The sequence below is a fragment of the Oncorhynchus tshawytscha genome, linkage group LG04 (assembly GCF_018296145.1).
Source record: "Oncorhynchus tshawytscha isolate Ot180627B linkage group LG04, Otsh_v2.0, whole genome shotgun sequence".
NCBI classification, from domain to species: domain Eukaryota; kingdom Metazoa; phylum Chordata; class Actinopteri; order Salmoniformes; family Salmonidae; genus Oncorhynchus; species Oncorhynchus tshawytscha.
The window spans coordinates 51562046-51584537 of NC_056432.1; the positions used below are offsets into that span (position 1 = coordinate 51562046).

General features: G+C 42.4%; 2 protein-coding genes across 5 annotated transcripts in view; one reads left to right on the top strand and one right to left on the bottom strand.

The window, feature by feature from the left end:
• Nucleotides 1-18157, top strand: part of brsk2b (BR serine/threonine kinase 2b) — a 187999-nt gene extending 169842 nt beyond the window's left edge. For 2 of the 4 annotated variants that reach the window (XM_024418451.2, XM_024418452.2), the window contains 5 exons: nt 1518-1641; nt 6593-6773; nt 7504-7593; nt 12620-12667; nt 15449-18157. In XM_024418451.2, coding sequence (XP_024274219.1) covers nt 1518-1641; nt 6593-6773; nt 7504-7593; nt 12620-12667; nt 15449-15702 — 697 coding nt within the window. In that variant the 3' untranslated portion in view covers nt 15703-18157. The remainder of the gene's footprint in view (nt 1-1517; nt 1642-6592; nt 6774-7503; nt 7594-12619; nt 12668-15448) is intronic. The other 2 variants (XM_042320850.1, XM_042320851.1) reach the window with 2 other exon arrangements.
• A 101-nt stretch (nt 18158-18258) lies between these two features.
• LOC112248966 (ankyrin repeat and BTB/POZ domain-containing protein 2) overlaps nt 18259-22492 on the bottom strand; it is a 28231-nt gene continuing 23997 nt past the window's right edge. The window contains exon 15 of the mRNA XM_024418453.2: nt 18259-19490. Coding sequence (XP_024274221.1) covers nt 19245-19490 — 246 coding nt within the window. The 3' untranslated portion in view covers nt 18259-19244. The remainder of the gene's footprint in view (nt 19491-22492) is intronic.

A 22492-nucleotide genomic window follows, 5' to 3' on the forward strand; every position in this document is an offset into this window, starting at 1 on the left:
CTGTTTTTGTTTTTTTATAAATTTGCAAACTTTTCTAAAAACCTGTTTCCACTTTGTCATTATAGGGTATATGGTGTAGATTGCTAAGGATTTAGCAATTGCCAAGTTTGGTTTTTGGTCGCAATCTGTATAAACTATTCGAATAGAAAGGTTCAGAACTTTTTTGAAAAATCACAGCACAGTTGAAAAATATATGGCAAATAGAAGTCAAAACTGGATAGTCTTCAGAGATAGATGGGAGGGGTTGAGTGGAGCTGAAGGATGGGACAACAAAAAAAAGATAACTACTGTAAAATATACTGTGTCTATAATATGTATTAGCTGGAAGTAGAAGCCTAAGTGGTATTGTCCATTAGTTTACTCAAATTAGCTGAGGGGTGGTAGGGTTAGGGGAAAATAATAAAGGAAAATATATATACAAATATATTTATAGATATATTTTATAGATATATTTACAAAAATGATATTACGTGGGATTGAAAATGAGGCAGACAATTACATTGATGGAAGCCACAATCGATCTGCAATAGTATAGCTGATCCACCCCCTAAAAAAAAAGAAGAAAATAAATAGGTTTCAGGGAAGGTCACTAGTGATTGTGATTCACTGATGTTGGCCCGTTAAGCTGATGTCTGGAGACATTAGTTCAGGAAGCTGCAGGTCTCAGGCAAGGAGATTCGTCACTTGATTGTGGGTCACTGAACCACCTCTGTTACATGCATGTGCATGAAAGTCAACTCATTCTACCTTTGCTGTTTTCGCCATTGGGAGAGTGACTATGTAAGGTACAGGCAGTAGGGATTCTGCCCAAGAGTCCTGTGTGAACAATCCCTACAATTATGCAGATTGGACTCTCCTTCCTGTTGATTGGGCTATTTTTAGGGAGTTGTTCCGCATGAATATTTGAGTGGTTTTGTTCCAGTTTGCTTCACAGACAGAGGGAGACACAGCTAGGGTCTGGTTGGATAGTTGGAGATGAGGCAGAAACGAGGAAGGGGCCTTGAGGTAGGTTAGTAGCAAAGGTAGTCAGGATGATGTCATTGCTATTGGGGACCAATATGAGGCTATTTTGACAAACAGAGGGAAGAAGAGGGCTTACAGAACATGCACAAGGGTTGAAGTTAGATGATAGCGGGAGTTAGAAACAGAATAGCCTGGTTCAGATATGAATGTGCTTTTACCAACTCCTCTGACTATATGGCATGCATTATAGTCACCAGTTGGTTGAAATACACACCTGGACCAGGCTAGGAGGGACAAAGTGGTTTTAGATTAGAAGAACATTGAATTTAACACGACTCCCTTAAACAGTTTCTGTTCATTGCCCTTACGGATCAGACAAAGAATGATAAATGTTGCAATATGCAAATGAGTGTGGCACTATGTTAATTGTCCTCTCAACATGATGCATTAGTCTTCTCTCCAGCAGATACTAAATTAAGTGAGTGTGTGTCCTTCTAGTTTGCTGACTTGTACGTGTCTGTGAGAATGCACCATTTTTTTCTCCCTCCCTGCAGGCTTGCCAAGAAGTCATGGTTTGGTAACTTCATCAACCTGGAGAAAGAGGAGCAGATCTTTGTGGTGATCAGAGACAAGCCTCTCAGCTCCATCAAAGCAGACATCGTTCACGCCTTCCTCTCTGTAAGAGCTCCTCACCACTCCTTTTTACTCCTCACCACTCCTTTTCACTCCTCACCACTCCTCTTTACTCCTCACCACTCCTTTTTACTCCTCACCACTCCTCTTTACTCCTCACCACTCCTCTTTACTCCTCACCGCTCCTTTTTACTCCTCACTGCTCCTTTTTACTCCTCACTGCTCCTTTTTACTCCTCACCGCTCCTTTTTACTCCTCACCACTCCTTTTTACTCCTCACCACTCCTCTTTACTCCTCACCACTCCTTTTTACTCCTCACCACTCCTTTTTACTCCTCACCACTCCTTTTTAATCCTCACCACTCCTTTTTACTCCTCACCACTCCTTTTTACTCCTCACCACTCCTCTTTCTCTCCCTCTCCATCAACTGTATGTGTATCTCTCTCTCTGTCTCTCCCTCTCTCTGTCTCTCCCTCTCTCTCTCTCTCTCTCTCTCCCTCCCTCTCTCTCTCTCACTCTCTCTCTCCCTCCTTTGTCACCTCCCTACTTATGATCAAATCAATTCAAATTGTATTTGTCACATGCGCCGAATACAACAGGTACAACGGAATACCTTACAGTGAAATGCTTACTTACAAGCCCTTAACCAACAATGCTTTAAGTTTTAAGAAAAATAAGTGTTAAGTAAAAAAAATAGATACGTAAAAAATAGAAAATAAAAGTAACAAATAATTCAACGGCAGCAGTGAAATAACAATACCGAGGCTATATACAGGTGGTACCGTTACAGAGTCAATGTGCGGGGCACCGGTTAGTCGAGGCAATTGAGGTAATATGTACATGTAGGTAGAGTTAAAGTGACTACACATAGATAATAATCAGAGAGTAGCAGCAGTGTAAAAGAGGGGGCTGGGTAGCCCTTTGATTAGCTGTTCAGGAGTCTTATGGCTTGGGGGTAGAAGCTGTTAAGAAGCCTTTTGGACCTAGACTTGGCACTCTGGTACCGCTTGCCGTGCGGTAGCAGAGAGAACAGTCTATGACTAGGGTGGCTAGAGTCTTTGACAATTTTTATGTCCTTCCTCTGACATTGCCTGGCATAGAGGTCCTGGATGGCAGGAAGCTTGGCCCCAGTGATGTACTGGGCCGTGCGCACTACCCTCTGTAGTGCCTTGCGGTCGGAGGCCGAGCAGGCAGTGATGCAACCGGGTCAGGATGCTCTTGATGTTGCAGCTGTAGAACTTTTTTAGGATCTGAGGACCCATGTTGAATCTTTTCAGTCTCCTGAGGGGGAATAGGCCTTGTCGTGTCTTCTTCACGACTGTCTTAGTGTGTTTGGACCATGATAGTTTGTTGGTGATGTGGACACCAAGGAACTTGAAGCTCTCAACCTGCTCCACTACAGCCCCATCAATGAGAATTGGGGTGTGCTCAGTCCTCCTATTCCTGCAGTCCACAATCTTCTCCTTTAACTTTGATCACGTTGAGGGAGCGGTTGTTGTCCTGGCACCACACGGCCAGGTCTCTGACCTCCTCCCTATAGGCTGTTTCATCGTTGTCAGTTATCAGGCCTACCACTGTTGTGTCATCGGCAAACTTGATGATGGTGTTGGAGTCGTGCCTGGCCACGTAGTCATGAGTGAACAGGGAGTACAGGAAGGGTCTGAGCATGGCGTGTTGAGGATCCTCCTCTGTGTTGAGGATCAGCATGGCAGATGTGTTGCTACCTACCCTTACCACCTCGGGGTGGCCCGTCAGGAAGTCCAGGATCCAGTTGCAGAGGGAGGTGTTTAGTCAAAACTTCGAGACTTCCTTAGATTTCGTGCACTAACTGTTGTTTACAAATATACACAGACCCCCACCCCTTGTCTTACCAGAAGCCGCTGTTCTATCCTGCAGAGAAAAATCTTAAAACCCGCCAGGTGTATGTTATTCATGTCGTCATTCAGCCATGACTCAGTGAAACATAAGATATTACAGTTTTTAATGTCCCCTTGGTAGGATATACGTGATTGTAGTTCATCTATTTTACATCCCATTGCTTGTACATTGGCTAATAGGACCGATGGTAAAGGTAGATTACCCGCTCGCCGTCGGATCCTTTACAAGGAACCCAGACCTTTGCCCCCAATATCTCTGTCTCTTTCTCCAGAGAATGACAGGGATAAGGGCCTTGTCGGGCGTCTGAAGTAAATTCTTCCCATCCGATTCGTTGAAGAAAAAGTATTCCTCCAGTACGGACTGAGTAATCTCTGTCCTGATATCTAGAAGCTCTTTTCGGTCATAAGACACAGTGGCAGAAACATTATGTACAAAATAAGTTAGAAATAACGCAAAAAAACACACACAATAGCACAATTGGTTAGGGGATGGTAGGTAAAACAGCAGGTATCTCCTCTGGCGCCATGATGCTATTTGACTTGTTATTGTATGGAATTATATAAAATAAATCCTGGTCTTCAAACATTGAGCTAGCACACAAGAACTAGCACACAAGTGATGGCTATGTTCATTGGTTGGTCCATGAGGTGAAGTGGATAAATTCACTATAAAGCAACTGTGATTTATCTTTCGATTTAGAGCAACTTTTTGTCAGTGCTACTGCCTGCATATCCCTCTGCTGCTTTCCCAGTGAAGGTCAGTGTTATTGTGTAATCAGTGAACAGCAGCCTGCTTTTTGTAGTCTGCATATGATTGGTGCACAGCAGTTTGGTTTCTGACATTAAAGAGAGCCAAGGAAAGGACTTGATTGAGTCTTCTTAAGTTGTTCTTGGCCACGCTGTGCATAGCTGTGTCATTATAATGGTATATCACAGCGTCCAAACAGTCACGACAACGGATGGAAACTGACTTTGACACTGACACAACCATCATTGTACACTACAGTAGATGGCTTGCATTAACCCGAAACCTAGCCAATTATCTCCCATTATCTGCAATATTTCCCAGCAGGTTTGTTTTCGTGTATTTTCAAAGGCACCCTAGTCTCTGTAGCCCAACACTGTGTTGTTGCTGTGTGACCCGCTGTCTATTGTAATTGACTCAGAGTTTGATGGTCCCTAACAGTGCTGTGCTGTAGTGTAACAGATCCAGTGTTGTCTCTTCCTGTCTTGTCTTGTCTTGTCTCTCTTTGTCTTGTGTTTTCTCTGAATTTTAGCTCATATATAGTGGCTTGCGAAAGTATTCACACCCTTGGCATTTTACCTATTTTGTTGCCATACGACCTGGAATTAAAATATATTTTGGGGGGGATTTGTATCATTTGATATACACAACATGCCTACCACTTTGAAGATGCACATTTTTTTTCTTGTGAAACAAACAAGAAATAAGACCTACAAAAACAAAAAAAACTTGAGCGTGCATAACTATTCACCCCCCAAAGTCAATACATTGGAGATTCACCTTTTGCAGCCATTACAGCTGCACGTCTCTTGCGGTATGTCTTTATAAGCTTGGCACATCTAGCCACTGGGATTTTTGCCCATACTTCAAGACAAACCTGCTCTAGCTCCTTCAAATTGGATGGGTTCCGTGGGTGTACAGCAATCTTTAAGTCATACCACAGATTCTCAATAGGATTGAGGTCTGGGCTTTGACTGGGCCATTCCAAGACATTTAAATGTTTCTCCTTAAACCACTTGTGTTACTTTAGTAGTATGCTTAGGGTCATTGTCCTGTTGGAAGGTGAACCTCCGTCCCAGTCTCAAATCTCTGGAAGACTGAGCAGGTTTCCCTCAAGAATTTCCCTGTATTTACTGCAATCCATCATTCCTTCAATTCTGACCAGTTTCTCAGTCGCTGTCACTGAAAAACATCCCCAAAGCATGATGCTGCCATCACCATGCTTCACTGTGGAAATGGTGTTCTCGGGGTGATGAGAGGTGTTGGGTTTTCGCCACACAGCGTTTTCTTTGATGGCCAAAAAGCCCAATTTTATTCTCATCTGACCAGAGTACCTTTTTCCATATGTTTGGGGAGTCTCCCACATGCCTTTTGGCGAACACCAAACGTGTTTGCTTATTTTTTTCTTTAAGCTATGGCTTTCTTTCTGGCCACCTCCATAAAGACCAGCTCTGTAGAGTGTACAGCTTAAAGTGGTCCTATGGACAGATACTCCAATCTCCGCTTTGGATCTCTTTCAGGCTTATCTTTGGTGTCTTTGTTGCCTCTCTGATAAATGCCCTTCTTGCCTGGTCCTTGAGTTTTGGTGTGTGGCTCTCCCTTGGCAGGTTTGTTGTGGTGCCATATACTTTCCATTTTTTTTATAATGGATTTAATGGTGCTCCGTGGGATGTTAAAAGTTTCTGATATTTTTTTTAGAACCCAAATCTGTACTTCTCCACAGCTTTGTCCCTGACGTGTTTGGAGAGCTCCTTGGTCTTCATGGTGCTGCTTGCTTGATGGTGTCCCTTGCTTAGTGGTGTTGCAGACTCTGGGGCCTTTCAGAACAGGTGTATACATACCGAGATCATGTGACAGATCATGTGACACTTAGATTCCACACAGGTGGACTTTATTTAACTAATTATGTGACTTCTGAAGGTATTTGGTTGCACCAGATCTAATTTAGGGGCTTCATTTCAATGGGGGTGAATACATAGGCACGGACCACTTTTCTTTTTTCTTTCTTTTTTAAACAAGTTAGATATTTTTTTCACTTCACCAATTTGGACTATTTTGTGTATGTCCGTTCCATGAAATCCAAATAAAAATCAATTTAAATGACATGTTGTAATGCAACAAAATAGGTACAACGCGAAGGGGGATGAATACTTTTGCAAGGCACTGTACATATTATTTCTCTCGCTAGTCACACATGGTCTCTGTGTTGAAACTGATTATTTTTTCTCTTTTTTCCCCCTGTGCTCTCTCTTTGTTTTCGCTCTCTCTTTCCCACCCTCCACCTCCCTTTCCCCATCTCTCTCCCTCTGTTTTCCTACCTCCTGCTTCCCACCTCCCCCCCCCTCTCCCTCCCTCCTCCTCTCTCTCATATAGATCCCCAGTCTGAGCCACAGTGTGATCAGTCAGACAAGTTTCCGGGCGGAGTATAAGTCCACAGCCGGCCCTACAGTGTTTCAGAAGCCGGTCAAGTTCCAGGTGGACATCACCTATACAGAGAGCACCGCCGCCACCAAAGAGAACGGCATCTATTCGGTCACCTTCACCCTGCTCTCAGGTAACACACACAGAAAGGCAGGCAGCTAGGCAGGCACATGCGTGCACACACACACACATTAACATACACACACACAAACACTGTATACACACAGACACTTCCTGAATATGTACACACGTGCACAAGCACAAACACCAGCTGATGCAAGCCCCGTTACACGGAAGTCAGGTGAAAAGGAGGACAGAGAAACAGAGCCCTTTTCCCACCACGATCACACTGCCCTTTAGTCCCTGCTGAGTCTCGAAGGACAACCTCTGGCCAATGACACCGGAGCATCATCTCCAGCCAAATATTCCATGTTGTCTCTGCAGTTTGTCTGCTTATTCCCATGTGGATAACTTATGTTCAATTGATGTTGAACAGACTCTCATTTAATTCAGCTGAATTCCTTTGAGATTTGCATGCGCTTGAATTAAAATTGAAGCTTCGTTGAGGCTATGGTGAGAAAAGTCGAATGGAAAGGATGTCGTTTGTTTTCATAACATTGACACTCTTTGCGTCCTACTGGTGTGACATTGTGTGTTTCAACATCACAAGCTTATTTTCTGTCAATCATTCGGGTTCTTTTCAAAAGCCTTTCTTATTTTTCAGTCAATCAAGTTCTAGGACTGTTTCTCTCTGTTTCTCTCTCACTCCCTTCCTCCACCTCCTCTCTATCTCTCTCCTCATACTCTCTCTCTCCTCCTCACTCTCTCCATCCCTCATTCTTTCTCTCCCCCTCTCTCACCAGGTCCCAGCCGCCGTTTCAAGCGTGTGGTTGAGACCATTCAGGCTCAACTGATGAGCTCACATGACCAGCCTGGGGTCCAGCAGATCTCTGGTAAGTAGAGACCCTCCCCTCTCCCCCTACACCCCTCCACTACCCCCACCCTCACCCCCCACCTCTCTCGGCATCCCCGTAGCTCACGGCAACGCCACAGTCACAGGTCGGCTCAACTCACACGCTTTTGACACAAGGCATCTCCACATGCATGGCCCCAAAACCATGGCAGACGCACCCGGCACCAACAAAGCAACAACGTTGGTATCCTCGAGACTTCACACTCTCTCCTGACTTTCTTGCATTCACACACCAGGCCTCAGTCATGCCCTACACACACAGAATTTAATTTGATGTTTTCTTGTCATTTTTACACTTTCCAACCAGCTCTCGGTTAAGAGGTTGTTTATTGAACTTGTGTCCAGTATCACCTTCCCATATAGATAATATGGACCAAAATGATGTAACACATCAAAACTATCCCCCTCACATTAGCTCAGTACATGTATGTATTATATATTTTGATGTTCTGAGAGGAAGATGGGTTGAACAGGGAGGAATGGAAGAAAAGAAAGACAGAGTCACGTTCTGTTCTTCACTTGTCCTTGTTTTTTTTTTATGTGCCTGTATTGTATTAACTTGGGGTTTCTTCACTTGATAACAGCACCCACTGCTGGTGAGACATGGTATTACATACATTACATAGAACATACTATAGAATATAATAAGGCTAGAGCCATCTTCTTTACTCCTGGGCCCAGAGTATGAGTGTGTGCAGGCTAATGTGTGTGTCCTAGTCTAGTGCTTTAACACCTGACTCAAATAATCAACTCATCATCAAATCCTTGGGGAAGTGTACATTTGTGTTAAAGGGATATTTCTAAAATGTTAAACTTCATATTCATCATCTGCAGCACCACCCCAACATCAACATACATGAAAAGTACGTGTTTCTATGTTTTGTAGTAAAAAAAAAAGATAGAGGAAGATAAGTGTTTCCAATTAAATCATCGGTGTACATTTTTTAACCATTTATGAGTAGGCATTTTCTACTAATTGTCTACTAATTGGTTTATGATGTCATTTGTGATAGCATTTTTTACTACATAACATAGAAACATGCCATTTTCACTTATGTTGGGGGGGGGGTGAAAATATTGAATATGAAGTTGGATTTTTAAAATTAATTTCCCTTTAATGCTAGCAAGCTGGCCTGACACACATACACACACACACACCTACTTCTTGGACCAGGAGTGAATTACACTGGTTTGACCACTCTCTAGTTCACACATTTAGCACACGTGCCAGCTAGCAGTCTTAGCACTTTGAATGCCTTTGACTCACCCTGTCACAGATGGGAACTGTTATCAGGCACTGTATGCAACCACTTTCTCCATCAATAACTCATCCCCATCTCTCTTTAAATTGTTCACTGTATGCAACACCCCAACCACTTCCTCCATCAATAACTCATCCCCATCCCTCTTTAAATTGTTCACTGTATGCAACACCCCAACCACTTCCTCCATCAATAACTCATCCCCACCCCTCTTTAAATGTTTCACTATTGCTCTCACTCTCTTTTTCTTTCTTTCTTTCTTTCTTTCTTTCTTTCTTTCTTTCTTTCTTTCTTTCTTTCTTTTTCTTTATTTCTCGTTCTTTCAGTTTTTCTTTGTCATCTGTCCATGTCTTTGTCCCTTTTTCAGGTTTGGGGTCAAAGGTTTTACTATATTCCAGGGAATTCATTGAAATTCAATTAATGAATTGAAAAAACATAATTTCAAATAGTGGTTGATTTCCAATTAATTAACTGAAATTCAGTTGTTTTCCAGAATTAGTTGAGCTGGAATTGACCACAACCCATCTAGTCCTGTATTTTCTATCCCTTTTCTATCCATGTCTGTCTCCTTCTTTTCCTCTCACCCCCTTTCACCTGTCAGTCCATCCCAGCCTGCTTTTGGTCATCATCCACAGCTTCAATCTAACTGCACTTGTCGGAGAATCACTCAAATAACTGAATGACTGGTCTGGCATGCTGCGTGGAATGCAAGGGTTTCAACCAGAGCCATAGACATTCTACACAGAGTCTGGAAACCGATAGTCTATGTCGGCTCCAAATATTCCATGCATGTGATGGTCTTGGACTTTTTGGTGCCAATATGGCTGCCTAGGTAATTCTAAAACTGAAACTGAGTTTGCCTAACTCTGTGTGTCTATGGCTCTGAGGTGGAGTCATGCACCGAATGCTAGATATCACACACTAATACTGAACAGTGTGTTCCACGCATGACAACAAACACACTGAGGGCACGTGTTTTAGCCCCAAAAAACCACAACCTTTACTAATATGAAATCAACCGCTAGTCTAATATTTGAAACAGATCTGTGCAATCTGTTTGCACTCACTCCTTCAGTGTCCGAGACCAGAGGGGACGGCATGCTGTGCCACGTTTTAAGAGTACTATTAGCTACTACAGATGACACTTATACTGTATGAATTCTGACTTCATTTGTACGTGTGAATATTTCATGGGGAAAAGGAAGGCAGGTGTGTGCGCGTGCGTGCGTGCAAACGTGTGCGTGCGTGTGTTTGCGCAACTACATTTTCTCGTCCTTTTGTACTTTGAGAGAGTGCCCCCCCTCCCAAGTAGAATATTTCTAATCTCCCATTAGCTTTCACCCATCCCAGCTAATTCACCTTATAGATAAGAGATCGATGGAGAACGAGAAAGGGTTACATACGGAGAGTCAGAGACCTAGCTATAGAGACAGACTGACAGATGGGTAGAGACGGAGAGAAACAGAAAGTCTGAAGAGAAGCAATGGAGGTAGACACCCAACCTCCCCCTTTGAAATGCACAGACTTTACACATCCATGCAAAGTAAGATTACGACTTTCCATTTGAAGGGTTTTGATTGCAAAACGCAATATATACATTTTCTGAAATGTTGGTGAATTGACATGAATTAAAACACATCTAGTGAAAAAAATACATTATTTTGTTGAAAATATTACTAGGTAATTTTATTTTAGAAAATGTATTTATTTTAGACAACTAATCATGTTTTGCGGCAAAACGCTATATATCCACCCCAAAACACAGAACTCCAAAATAAAAACTATTCAGATTGGGTTTTGAACTGTTATATTCAAAAAGTATTCAGACCCCATGACTTTTCCACATTTTGTTATGTTACAGCCTTATTCTAAAATTGATTAAATCGTTTTTTTCCCCCTCTTTAATATACATACAATACCCGATAATGATAAAGCAAAACGTTTTTTAGAAATGTTGGCAAATTTGCACTTTGTTGAAGTGCTTTTGGCAGCGATTACAGCCTCGGGTCTTCTTGGGTATGACACTACACAACACGACTCAGGATAAGACCCAGATGCAGACACAGGAGACAGATAGTTTGAATCTCAGATGTTTATTACACGGCAGGTTGCAGGCAAATGGCTGGGAATGCTGCACCTAAAGGACCTGGTTCTCTATACCCCAGATGAGTGCAGAGGTAAGGAGGATGGTCTCGGGGTCTGACGGTGTAGCAACGGGGCTATAGAGATGTGAGAGAGCATCCGGCTTCACATTCTTGGACCCCGGGCGGTAGGAGATGGTAAAGTTGAACAGAGTGAATAGCAGGGCCCATCGAGCTTGCCTATAGTTGAGGCGCTTGGCGGTGCAGAGATTTTCCAGGTTCTTGTGATTAGTCCACACAACCAATGGATGTTCTGCCCCTTCTAACCAGTGCCTCCACTCCCCCAACGCCATCTACACCGCGAGTAGTTCTCGATTTCCCACGTCATAGTTCCTCTCAGCGGAATTGAGACGATGGGAGAGGAAGTGCAGGGATGCAGCTTTTGATCCTGTACAGAATGCTGGGACAGGATGGCCCCCACTCCGATGTCCGAGGCGTCAACCTCCACCATGAACTGACGGGACGGGTCCGGATGGATTAGGATGGGGGCTGTTGTAAAACGGTGCTTCAGATCCAGAAACGCCCGGTCAGCATCTGGGGATCATACAAATGAAACTTTGAGAGAGGTGAGTGCAGAGAGGGGGGAAGCCAGGGTGCTGTAACCCCGGATGACACTGCGGTAGAAATGAACAAACCCCAGGAAGCATTGCAGCTGCACTCTGGATGTGGGTTGAGGCCAATCCACCACCGCTCTCACCTTGCTAGAATCCATATGCATGTTACCTGCAGGAATGATGTATCCTAGGAAGGAGATGGTGTAGTGATGGAATTCGCATTTCTCAGCTTTAAAAAAGACCTGGTTAAAAACTAGTATGTCATCAGCATAGACGAACACGAACTGGTTCAACATGTCACAGAGAACGTCATTTACCAGGGCCTGGAACACTGCAGGGGCGTTGGTCAGTCCAAATGGCATCACCAGGTATTCGTAGTGCCCGCTAGCCGTGTTAAAGGCTGTTTTCCACTCGTCTCCTTCCCGTATCCGTGTGTGCGTTTCCAAATCATGTCCAATCAGTTGAATTTACCACAGGTGGACTCCAATCAAGTTGTAGAATCATCTCAAGGATGATCATTGGAAACAGGATGCACCTGAGCTCAATTTCGAGTCTCATAGCAAAGGGTCTGGTTTTTTATTTTTAATACATTTGCAAAAATTTGTCATTATGGGGTATTGTGTGTAGATTGATGAGGGAAAAATGTATTTAATACATTTTAGAATAAGGCTGTAACGTAACAAAATGTGGAAAAAGTGACAACTATAATGGAAATTATTAGAAAATGTACTCACTTTAGAGCCATCTGCAAAAACCATATAGAATATTTCATCCACCTGGACAATGACATAGCACATCTTGGGAAAAACTAGTGTGTTGGATATCACGTTTTGAAAAAAAAAACGAAAAGATTTTAAAGCACACCTAAAGTAAATGTTTTAAAGTTTGATAACAGCCATAATTCGTACACATAGAAAAGGACCCATGCGCATTCATTTCAGACTGAAAAAATGCTAAATGTATGCAAAGATTTATACCATTCTTCATTTGTATATACCAGCTGACACTGTAGAGGTGTGTTAGAGAGTAATTGTGTACTCTGCTCCCAGATGTCTCTCAGCGGTCAGACACTCTAACCAGCAAACCCTCCAAGCGTGGTAAGAACCACTAAGACAATACTCACTGTTTCCCTGAATATGTAATCACAATAAAATACTAAATTAATCAAATACCCACTGTTTGCCTAATGAAATACTCACTCGATTGGCAAACAGCAAACTACTAGCCTGAGCCTCCCTCACTACACCTGATGACTCTTCACCTCTTCACAATTAATGCACTATTGTGTCACTAATGCACAGCTCTCCGTGTGTGTGTGTGTGTGTGTGTGTGTGTGTGTGTGTGTGTATAATCCTTTGCATGGGGCTATATGGCACAGTGTGTGTTGTGATGCACACTAGTGTTGATGTTAATGTCCACTCCCCCTCCCTTCCATTCCATGAGTGAAACACATTGTAGACCATCAGTAACAAATGGCTATGTAGCACAAGAACAATGGTAAGTGATAGCAAGATGACATTGCGTAAGTATTCTGTGTTTGGTCAACAAAAAAAACACCCACCTTATTAACTTTAAAAGGACAGGTAGACTGATAGATTTCAAGAAAGTTAGGAGTAAACCTGTCTATGTTTGACTCTCAGTGCAACACTAGGGGCTGGCTTCCCAGACCCAGATTAAGCGTTACTGGATTAAAAAGCACTTCCAATTTAGGATCCCCATTGAGCATGCTTTTTAGTCCAGGGCAAGGCTTAATCTGTGTCCAGGAAACCGTCCCTAAAATTCCTCTTACTTGAAAGTGAAATTGGTTGTGTGATGAGTGATGTTATTGTGATGATGGCATGTTGTTCATATTGTATGTGTTTGTCTGTGAGCACTGTATGGACTCATTCTAAGGTTTGCTTTTATTGTGGTGATTAGGATAGTTACCAGGAGCTTGGAAGGCAAGACATTATGTTTTGTGGTACTCTGAAATGCTGCTTACGTTCCCATCCCCCCTCCCCTTTCTTCAGAAAGAGATCAATTGGGCGTGCAGTCTTTTGTTACAGCCCTGCTCTACCACTCCTATTTCTACCAATCCTCTTCTAATCTTGACGAGCTGAATCAGGAGTGTTAGAGCCGGGCTGGAATAAAAACCAGCACTCAGGAGGATGTAGATTTGGACACCACTGCCCCAAACCCAGTCATTTTAGTCATTACCCTTCCAGAGCTCAAGCTAGCCCTCCTATGTCACCACTCTCACCCAAACCAGGTAGAACAGAGACTCAAAAGCCCACAGGTCTTATATGAACCCAACATTTTTTTTAATGGATTACTATTGTTCCAACCTCATGTCTCGTAATTTAGCACTTTAATACTGATGCACGATAACCTCAGCCTAGAGACATAATTAACGTACAGTACCAGTCAAAAGTTTGGACACACCTACTCATTCTAGGGTTTTTCTTATGTTTGACTTCAAAACTATGAAATAACACATATGTAATCATGTAGTAACCAAAAAAGTGTTAAACAAGTAGCCACCCTTTGCCTTGGTGACCGCTTTGCACATTCTTGGCATTCTCTAAACCAGCTTCATGAGGAATGCTTTTCCAACAGCCTTGAAGGAGTTCCCACATGTGCTGAGCACTTGTTGGCTGCTTTTCATTCACTCTGCGGTCCAACTCATCCCAAACCATCTCAATTGGGTTGAGGTCAGGTGATTGTGGAGACCAGGTCATCTGATGCAGCGCTCCATCACTCTCCTTGGTCCAATAGCCCTTGCACAGCCTGGAGGTGTGTTTTGGGTCAGTGTCCTGTTGAAAAACAAATGATAGTCCCACTAAGCGCAAACCTGATGGGATGGAGTATCGCTGCAGAATGCTGTGGTAGCTATGCTGGTTAAGTGTGCCTTGAATTCTAAATAAATCACAGACAGTGTCACAAGCAAAGCACCCACATACCATCACACCTCCTCCTCCATGCTTCACGGTGGGAAGAGATCATCTGTTCACCTACTCTGCAATTCACAAAGACATGGCGGTTGGAACCAAAAATCTCAAATTTGGACTCATCAGATCAAAGGACATATTTCCACCGGTCTAATGTCCTTTGCTTGTTTCTTGGCCCAAGCAAGTCTCTTCTCATTATTGGTGTCCTTTAGTAGTGGTTTCTTTTGCAGCAATTCGACCATGAAGGCCTGGTTCACTCAGTCTCCTCTGAACAGTTGATGTTCAGAGGAGACAGATGTGTCTGTTACTTAAACTCTGTGAAGCATTTATTTGGGCTGCAATCTGAGGTGAAGTTAACGCTAAAGAAGGTATCCTCTGTAGCAGAGGTAACTCTGGCTCTTCCTTTTCTTGTGGTGGTCCTCATGAGAGCCAGTGTCATCACAGCGCTGGATGGTTTTTGAGACTGCACTTGTAGAAACTTTAAAAGTTCTTGACATTTTCCGGATTGACTAACCTTCTTGTCTCAAAGTAAATGCTGGACTGTCGTTTCTCTTTGCTTATTTGAGCTGTTCTTGCCATAATATGGGCTTGGTCTTTTCCCAAATAGGGCAATCGTCTTTATACCATGACTACATGATTCCATAGTTGTGATGTCTTCCCTATTATTCTACAATGTAGAAAATAGTACAAATAAAGAAAAATCCGTGAATGAGGAGCTGTGTCCAAGCTTTTGACTGGTACTGAATATACCAACAGTCTAACACGTATGATCAAATCCTCTTTTTTTACCATCCACGTGGCTAACGAGTCTCCTTGTTACCTCCTGGAACAATACCTCCAGGCCTTTCCTCATCGTCACCCTCTCCTCTTCCTCCTCACGTTAACCCCATTGCTCATTCGTTGTTTGTTCTCTCTCTCTTTTTTTTCTTTTCTTCCCATCTTTGTACCTAGGCAGCCCGTTGAGTAACTTCTTTGACGTAATTAAACAGCTTTTTTCAGACGAGAAGAACAGCCAGGCGTCGCACAACCCCCCTGGCACACCCGGCACACCTAGCCCCGCCCCCGCCAAGCATGCCCCCGGCAGCAGGCGAAACGAGCCATGTCCCCCACCCACTCAGCCCACTGACTCTAAATGCCCCCCGCTTCTGGGCAAAGACAAACAAACAAAGATGGCCACCACCAGCCGGACTGGGGAACAACCTTAAGACCGGAGAGAAGTAGCTAGCTCTCTGTTGCATGACTAGATAATAACAACCTGTTATCAGGTCATTCAAAACCCAATACAAAACCCACAAGAGTGTGTGAGAGATGACAAATGAAATGAGAGATGCTGCTTTCTTTGCTTTAGTCAGTAGGCTTAGTGTGTTTGTGTCTCGAGAAAAATCTACTTTTGATTATCACAGAGAGAAACTTTTGTACTGTATAATAATGGAATGACTACTCTTTGAGTTTAGCAATCGATCATTGATCAGTATTTGACGATATAAGTACCACATGTAGCCATGTTCCTTTTCTGTTCATCTACCCTCTCGTCCCTTTCCCACGCCGTGGGATGTGTGTTGGTGTGTATGTGTCTGCTCTGTGATGATGGCTTGACCTTGTCTCTACCACCAGGGATCATCACTAAAACCTATTAGAGAAACAAGATGGAGGACAGTGTGTGTGTCCCAACCTGGGGCACTTTGACAACAACGGGAGTAAGTGAGCCAGAGACGGAGGACAAGAGAAAGACTTCACATACTTCACACTGCTGTCCCCCTCCTCCCCATGCACCCCTCCTGCTTTCCACCCGCACACACACACATACACTAAACAGTAGAGTACTAGAGAATCTCTCTTCATCATGACCGACACCCAGAGACAGATTAGCCGAAGAGTTGGAGAAAAGCCTTAAAAAGACTGATGTTTGTCAAACCTATACTACACGCATCCCCTCTCCTCCTTTCTCTCCTCATTGTCTATCCTCCTACACACACACACACACACACACACACACACACACACACACACACACACACACACACACACACACACACACACACACACACACACACACACACACACACACACACACACACACACACACACACACACACACTGGGGGATGTAAAGACTTGTGCACAAAGACGAATGGAAGTAGAACCACTGGCTCCTATGAAAGTTGGAGAGAGGAGGCGCGACTCTTGGACGTTGGATGGACGTTGGCTGAACGTTGGCTGAACGTTGGCTGGATTGTAATTCTTTTTCATGTAGTCCTTCTTTGTGAACTACAGGATTTTAACACTTTAGACGTATTCAGACTCTGTGTCATTGCTGTAAATGAAATGAAATTGAGTTCATTGACTTTGGGTGGGCAATGGGGAGGGAGGGGTACACAAATGAATGATCTATTCTGTTGTACAGACTAACTACAGTATGTTCCCATATGTACAACGTTTGTGTAGTTGTGACATTATGTTTAGCTAAGAACTTATCACGATCTTCTGTGTTTTCTACTTTTTGGATGTGTTTTATCGATTAAATGTTGTATTTTATTTTCGGTTCCCTTTTGAGGGATGAATCATTTCAGGGGTTCATTTTCTTCCATTTTGTTTTGTTCATGTTCCTTTGAAATATCTGCAGGATTCAGACAATAGTGGACATACTTATTGTGTATATTTGTGTACCTTATTGTATTTTTTTGTCATCTTTGTTTGAATGTATTTATTTATATAAACGATGTAGAAAATGTATTAGATAACTTATAAGGATTGTTTTTGTCATGTTTCATTTATTGATCGTTGATCATTCTCTAAATGTTTTTGTCATGTTTCATTTATTGATCGTTGATCATTCTCTAAATGTTTTTGTCAGCATTCATTCTTTCATCGATGAGAAAGCTTGTAATATTATACATTTGGAAAATGATTTACGGTAATTTAAGAATGTAGACTAGTCTCTTTGAGAGGAACGAGCCCTTGTTGATAATAATTGTGCGTTCCTTCTCGTTGTGTGTGTACGACATCAGAGACATCACTCCAGCCACTCGCCTTGTAAATACAAAACAATTTGCTGACAAACTTATTTCTAAAAAAAACCAAGGGGACTCCTACACTTAGCTTTTACCTTGTGGTGTCGTTTGCATGTCCAACATGTGTCTTTTCTTTGCATGTAGTTGTTGGAATTGTTCTGTCCCTTTCCCCCCCTTCTTTCTCTCTCTCTCTTTCGTTCTTTCTTTCCTGTCTCTTAATTTGTTTCTCTTATTTTTCTTTTCTCCCTCACCACTTCGGTTGTTTGTTCGTCTTTGAGTTCTTTCCTCGCACCCTCCCCTCCCCTTCCTTATACTATTGTGCACATTTACCGTGCAATGCATCCTCTGCACGCACACACACACACACACACGCACACACACACAGTCTCAAAGAGCGACCCGATACTCTGGTCACGAATTCTGTCTGGGGTGGGAATTGGTATCAGAAGAGATAAAATAAAGCAATACCTATTAGTGTTATTCTTTCTATTTTGTACTATTGGGTAACCAGGCCACACAGGATGATGGACATAGAGTAGAACACAACGCCAGGAGCGCTGGTATTTAGCAGGAAACCACTGGCAATGTATCCCCTTGTGACATAACTGTGAACAACTTCAGTGCAAAAGGAAATAAATCTGTCGACTTTGGAATTGCGTGGTGGTGATTTCTGATTTGATCTTATACACGTCCATGGGAGCATATTATTCTAAAAAAGGTGCTAATATAAAAATGCCGATGTTAATTATTGTGTGCAAAAAAACGTTTATTGACACGCTGTATCTACAGAACAATAACATATTCAGAGTTCTGTTATTCCGGTACAATATATACGGTATCAACCCCAAGTTCCATCCACACGAAAGAGGATGGACTCTAGTAAGTAACAGCAGTCCAAAATGCTCTAAATGCTTTATTTCTTACTAGAAAATAAGTCTCAGTACCTGTTATTATATTGGCGGTATATCCAGAAACCTTCATCATACTCTTAAGATCTAATTCCAGCCGTAGTACATTGCATCCATTTCCTCTCTTAAGCAATGGACTATTTCCTATGTCAGTCCCGTGGAACAAGTCCAACACATCACTAGACGGCAGCAGTACTCCTCCAGTTATCCATCAATCCTCCTTCCTGCTCTCTGGGCTACCTGAGGAATTGATGGTGAGTTTGCGTTCCACAACTGCAAAACTCATTATGCTTCTGTCTCTTAACTTTTTTTTGCAGCACCTTCAGTTGTCCTTTCACTATGAGTGACAAGAAGCTGCTAACTACCATTGCTTCTCTAACCATTACACTGAAACTAAAGTAACTGTCTTCGCAGTACCTTGGGCATTCACAGAGGCAGAGAGAGCAGGTTTGAGGGCCTGTTAGATCACAGTAAAAGTGTTCTGTCCGGTGGCAGATTCACCTAGGCCCTGGTGACAGATTAGCATTACCAACCTGTGCTGGCAACAGTGGTGACATCACCACACTGCGAGATACTGCGCTACACTACACCGGTTATTTATCTCCAGGAATGCTGGTACGTCTGTCCTTCTCCCCACATGGGGTCCATCTCAATATTCTACCCGTGGCCTCCTCTCCTCATCCCATTTCCTTCACCCTAACTGACGTTTAAGAGCAGATATAGCTACTTGTCTTTCACATGTAGTTATTTCACACCAGTACAGTTGAAGGAAACGAGACGATGGAAGAACAAAGAAGCCAACTATGACTACTGAGACGCAGCCGGTGGCTTACTCTCTGCAGGGAGGATACAGCGAGAGCAGCCTGTGGACCAAAGTGACCTCCAGATCCTCCAGGAGGAGAGAGGAGTGTTGCTCCTGACATGGCCCACTCTGGGTCTCTGTCCCTGGGGAGAGCTGGTCCTGATGGACCCCTCCCAGGAGCAGCCTGTGGAAGTCCTCTCTCGCCAGGAGCTGTTCCATGTGCTGCAGGAAGAAACCTTCACAGAACCTCCTGAGCTCTGCCGCCCCGTGATCCTGTACAGACAGACAGACAGACAGACAGACAGACGAGAGTGAGAAAAAAAAAAATGAGAGACACATAAGGGCAGCAGGGAGCCTAGTGGTTAGAGCATTGGACTAGTAACCGAAAGGTTGCAAGATCAAATCCTCGAGCTGACAAGGAAAAAATCTGTCGTTCTGCCCATGAACAAGGCAGTTAACCCACTGTTCCTAGGCCGTCATTGAAAATAAGAATTTGTTTTTCACCTATTTAATCACAATAGTGACTGTAAAATACTTTTCCAGTTATAAAGCTCTAAAAATCTTACTGGATGATATATCAATGCATTTCCAGCCAATATTGGAATAATAAAGGGTCTCAATAGAAGATGTGCAGTGTCACATGTTTAGTGTAAATTGTCACATGACCAGAGCTGTTTACTTCCTGGTTGCACCATGAGAAGAGGATGGCTGCATCAAAACTCCCAAACAAAAGATTACTAAAGTATGTTAACATAAAAATAGGACAAAGGTTTTTGGTACACATCATCTTTAAGGTGTCTAGTATTGATATATGCATTTGCAATTACTCAACTTTGTTCAGTGCGCTTCAACTTCATTACACTTCAACTATGACAGACAAAATGAGAAGAAAAAAAATCCAGAAAATCACATTGTAGGATTTTTTATTAATTTATTTGCAAATTATGGTGAAAAATAAGTATTTGGTCAATAACAAAAGTTTATCTCAATACTTTTTTATATATGACAGAGGTCAAACGTTTTCTGTAAGTCTTCACAAGGTTTTCACACACTGTTGCTGGTATTTTGGCCCATTCCTCCATGCAGGTCTCCTCTAGAGCAGTGATGTTTTGGGGCTGTTGCTGGGCTACACAGACTTTCAACTCCCTCCAAAGATTTTCTATGGGATTGAGATCTGGAAACTGGCTAGGCCACTCCAGGACCTTGAAATGCTTTTTACGAAGCCAATCCTTCGTTGCCCGGGCGGTGTGTTTGGGATCATTGTCATGCTGAAAGACCCAGCCACGTTTCATCTTCAATGCCCTTGCTGATGGAAGGAGGTTTTCACTCAAAATCTCACGATACATGGCCCCATTCATTCTTTTCTTTACACGGATCAGTCGTCCTGGTCCCTTTGCAGAAAAACAGCCCCAAAGCATGATGTTTCCACCCCCATGCTTCACAGTAGGTATGGTGTTCTTTGGATGCAACTCAGCATTCTTTGTCCTCCAAACACGACGAGTTGAGTTTTTACCAAAAAGTTATATTTTGGTTACATCTGACCATATGACATTCTCCCAATCTTCTTCTGGATCATCCAAATGCTCTCTAGCAAACTTCAGACGGGCCTGGACATGTACTGGCTTAAGCAGGGGGACACGTCTGACACTGCATGAATTTGAGTCCCTGGCAGCATAGTGTGCTACTGATGGTAGGCTTTGTTACTTTGGTCCCAGCTCTCTGCAGGTCATTCACTAGGTCCCCCCGTGTGGTTCTGGGGTTTTTGCTCACCGTTCTTGTGATCATTTTGACCCCACGAGGTGAGATCTTGCGTGGAGCCCCAGATCGAGGGAGATTATCAGTGGATTATCAGTCTATTTCCTAATAATTGCTCCCACAGTTGATTTCTTCAAACCAAGCTGCTTACCTATTGCAGATTCAGTCTTCCCAGCCTGGTGCAGGTCTACAATTTTGTTTCTGGTGTCCTTTGACAGCTCTTTGGTCTTGGCCATAGTGGAGTTTGGAGTGTGACTGTTTGAGGTTCTGGACCGGTGTCTTTTATACTGATAACAAGTTCAAACAGGTGCCATTAATACAGGTAACGAGTGGAGGATAGAGGAGCCTCTTAAAGAAGAAGTTACAGGTCTGTGAGAGCCAGAAATCTTGCTTGTTTGTAGGTGACCAAATACTTATTTTCCACCATAATTTGCAAATAAATGTATTAAAAATCCTACAATGTGATTTTCTGGATTTTTTTTTCTCATTTTGTCTGTCATAGTTGAAGTGTACCTATGATGGAAATTACAGGCCTCTCTCATATTTCTAATTGGGAGAACTTGCACAATTGGTGGCTGACTAAATACTTTTTTGCCCCACTGTATGTATATATAAGCACTCAATTTCCAGTGGTGCTTATATATATATATATATATATATATATATATATATATATATATATATATAATTTTATTTTTGTGGAGTGTAGGCCTCTACTTGAATGCATATTCTACAGGCTACCTCTATACTAAATATTACATTTATGTTCACTATTACCTTTATGTTCAGTGGGAAGGAATCACACGACTGCTAAATGGTTGTTCGTGAATGCACTAAATGAATGCACTAAATGAATGCACTAAATGAATGCACTAAAGTACAAGTTCAAATGTTACAACATGAATGTTTCAACACATGTTGCACTAAAGTAACAATGTTACAATGTATGTTACAATAAAGTAACAATGTTACAATGTATGTTACAATAAAGTAACAATGTTACAATGTATGTTACAATAAAGTAACAATGTTACAATGTATGTTACAATAAAGTAACAATGTTACAATGTATGTTACAATAAAGTAACAATGTTGAAATACATTGATGGTTGTTGTTTTTTTGTCTTCACTCTCAGCATTCATACCGGTGTTGTATAAGGGTTGTAAAATAGTCACACTAGTATGTGATGTGGGCATCCTAGTGGCAATGCTGGGGACTGCCAGTGACAGAGTTTTAAATGTGTTAATAACTGGGTTTGGGATATATAAGAAGTTTGATAACTGCATAGGAGAAATATGTTAATTCAGTTTACTTAACATTATCCCACCGGTCACAATTGTGATCGACCATAAAACACACTTTTTCACGGAAAAAGAAAAGAAAAAAAAAGATGGATTATTTCAAAGGGTTACGAATGACACTTGAGTTGGATATTTTCATGTCTGGGAAAAATGTGGGATTAATTAACTGACTCGACTAGTTAAATGAAGGCAAAATTCAAATAAATGAATATTACAAT